This window comes from Chiloscyllium plagiosum, chromosome 11 (genome assembly GCF_004010195.1).
Source record: "Chiloscyllium plagiosum isolate BGI_BamShark_2017 chromosome 11, ASM401019v2, whole genome shotgun sequence".
NCBI lineage: Eukaryota > Metazoa > Chordata > Chondrichthyes > Orectolobiformes > Hemiscylliidae > Chiloscyllium > Chiloscyllium plagiosum.
This window is the reverse complement of record NC_057720.1, coordinates 92,557,627-92,560,805: the sequence shown is the minus strand read 5'-3', so window position 1 is coordinate 92,560,805 and position 3,179 is coordinate 92,557,627. Positions and strand designations below refer to the sequence as shown.

The window sequence follows — 3,179 nt, the reverse complement described above, 5'->3', positions numbered from 1 at the left end:
GGTGGGGGCACAAGTTTTGCATTTTTTGCGGTGGCAGGGGAAGGTGCCGGGAGTGGAGATTGGGTTGGTGGGGGCTGTGGATCTGACAAGGGAGTCGGGGAGGGATTGGTCTTTCTGGGACGCTGATAGGGGTGGGGAGGGAAATATATCCCTGGTAGTGGGGTCCGTTTGGAGGTGGCAGAAATGACGAAGGATGATCCGATGTATGTGGAAGTTGGTGGGGTGGTAGGTGAGGACTAGTGGGGTTCTGTCCTGGTGGCGATTGGAGAGGCGGGGTTCAATGGCGGAGGAGCGGGAAGTGGAGGAGATGCGGTGGACCAATATCGAACAACCCAGATGGCGGCCGCCTTCAAAGACCGCCATTTCCTCCCAGACGTGGTCGACGATGCCCTCCACCTGGAAAGACCACTCCCTCTGCGACTCCCTCTAATCCTTTCCTGTTCATGTACCTGTCCAAATGTCTCTTAAATGTTGTAACTGTACCTGTACTTACCACTTCCTCTGGCAGTTCATTCAAAGCATTGCCTCTCAGTCCTATGTGGAAAGATTAAAAAGACTGAACCTATCCCCTCTTGAGTAGAAGAAGCAGGGATATTGTCCATTCAAATATACAAATCTTTTACAGAATAGATAAGGTAGCTGCCGACAGGATGTTTCCTCCTGGCTACCAAAATAAAGAACAGTCTGCAAAATGCTGTCTGCATCTTCTCTCTGATCTCCCCTGGCACAGAGCTGTAAAGAGAGAATCTGAGATTCAAAGTTTGTGAGAAGATTTGTAGCTCGGGTGCTCGTTGCTCTGGTTCTGTTCGCCGAGCTGGAAGTTTTTGTTGCAAACGTTTCGTCCCCTGTCTAGGTGACATCTTCAGTGCTTGGGAGCCTCCTGTGAAGCGCTTCTGTGGTGTTTCCTCCGGCATTTATAGTGGCCTGTCCCTGCCGCTTCCGGTTGTCAGTTTCAGCTGTCCGCTGTAGTGGCCGGTATATTGGGTCCAGGTCTATGTGTTTGTTGATGGAGTTTGTGGATGAGTGCCATGCTTCTAGGAATTCCCTGGCTGTTCTTAAGGCCTGTTACAAATAGTGGAGCAATTTGAAATTGTACAAAAAGTTAGGGACAGAGTTGTAGGCAAGACCTGTCAGGCTTGTAGGACAGGAAGAGATTAGAAATGGGAGGTGGCGTGGGGAAGGTAATAGAATCTGAAAACAAGGCTGTGCATTATAAAAATTGAGGTGTTGCTGAAGTAGGAGTCCATTGAGGTCAGCAAACAGCAATTGGGTGAGCAGCACTTGGTGTGAGTTAGTGAGACAGCGGGTGCAGTCAGACTAGTTTTGGACTGGAGAAATTTGAAAGTGCCCAGTGATTCTCTTTGACCTGTCCTTATTTGGCCTTGCATGTTTCAGCCTGCTAATAGCCCAGTGCTGTTGCAGCGAGAGGTCTCCAGCCAGCCACCTCCACAGCACACTTCATGGCCCAGCCTGATGTCCAGTGAGCAGCTGAGCTTGGAGCTGCATCAGGTCGAGAGGGAGATTGGCAAGCGAAAGCATGAGCTGGAAACGGTGAGTGAGAACATTTCAACCCAATCACTGCTTATTCTAATCCTCAGTCTAACAGAGTTCTGTTACCATAGAGCAACACATTCCTGCCTAAAGCAGGATTAATTCCTGTGAGACCAGCGCGTAACCCCTCGACTGTCCCATTGAAGAAGCTGATCCAGGGATGGCAACGCGCTTTACTGTACATCTTTCTCCTAGCCATTATTTGTCCTTTGGGGGTTCAAATTCCCCTGGGTCTAGTAATGGATGTATATGAGCCCCAACTACTAGTACAAACTACACATTTAAAGTTACTGGATTAATAGCCAATTCCTTAAGCATGCCTGCTCTTGGTTTTCATCAGTGGATCGTTGTTGTAATTTGGCTCCCAGCTCTTGTTTGAAGCTCCAAATGACCCTTGCACCACTCCCCCTCTCCCCCACCTCCTCTAATGTTGTTAGCATGAGTGAGCGAACAGGCAGCAGTTGGCAATTTTTTTTGTTTGCAAGATTTTAAAAATGCAGGAAGGAGCAGGTCACTGTCTTCAGAGGGTGGTCTTGTGCGCACTGGATGCGAACCCTCCCACAAAATACACTTTGCCCTGCAGAAATGCATCAAGCTTTTCAGACAACACCTTCCAAACGCATGATCACCTCTATCTACAAGGACAAGGGCAGCAAATGTTTGGGGATGCCATAACCACCACCTCCTCCTGCAAGCTCCCCTCAAAGCTGGACTCCATCCTGACTTAAGGAGAAAGTGAGGTCTGCAGATGCTGGAGATCAAAGTTGAAACTTTATTGCTGGAACAGCACAGCAGGTCAGGCAGCATCCAGGGAACAGGAGATTCGACGTTTCGGGCACAGGCCCTTCTTCAGGAATTCCTGAAGAAGGGCCTGTGCCCGAAACGTCGAATCTCCTGTTCCCTGGATGCTGCCTGACCTGCTGTGCTGTTCCAGCAATAAAGTTTCAACCTCCATCCTGACTTAGAAATATAGCACCGTTCCTTCACTGGGAAATGCCCTTTCTAACAGCATTGTGGATATTCTTACACCATATGGACTGCAGCAGTTCAAGAAGGCAGCTGTGCACCACCTTTAAAAGCAACTAGGGATGGGCAATAAATGACAGTGATGCCTACGTTTCCTGAATGAAGTTTTAGAACTTTTCCTTTCCTTCTGTGCTGATTTTAAAAGCCCGACTACGTCGTTTTGAGCAACACGCTTCCTAAGATGGCCAACTCCACCACCTTATCCCTATTGACCTGGATGCAACCATCCTTTGGGACTGGTAGTTATCTTGGTAGCACTACTTACCGACCTCTGGCATTGCTGGTACTGCTGGAGATGCTGGATAATCAGACTGAACAGCTCTAGGGGCTGGGGCCTTCTCCTAATGAAGAGCGAGAGTCCTATGGAGCAACACCCTGTATTTTGGCTGTGGGGCAGGCTTGATGTGAATCTAGGAGAAAGTGAGGACTGCAGATGCTGGAGATCAGAGCTGAAAATGTGTTGCTGGAAAAGCGCAGCAGGTCAGGCAGCATCCAAGGAGCAGGAGAATCGAAGTTTCGGGCATGATCCCTTCAGGACTGAGGAAAGTGTGCCCAGCAGGCTAAGATAAAAGGTAGGGAGGAGGGACTTGGGGGAGGGATGT

General features: G+C 49.2%; 1 protein-coding gene across 4 annotated transcripts in view; it reads left to right on the top strand.

Moving 5' to 3' along the window:
- Positions 1 to 3,179, top strand: part of LOC122554671 (roquin-1-like) — a 125,271-nt gene that overhangs the window by 110,775 nt on the left and 11,317 nt on the right. For all 4 annotated transcript variants that reach the window (XM_043700038.1, XM_043700037.1, XM_043700040.1 and 1 more), the window contains one exon: positions 1,396 to 1,551. In XM_043700038.1, the coding sequence (XP_043555973.1) occupies positions 1,396 to 1,551 (156 nt within the window). The remainder of the gene's footprint in view (positions 1 to 1,395; positions 1,552 to 3,179) is intronic.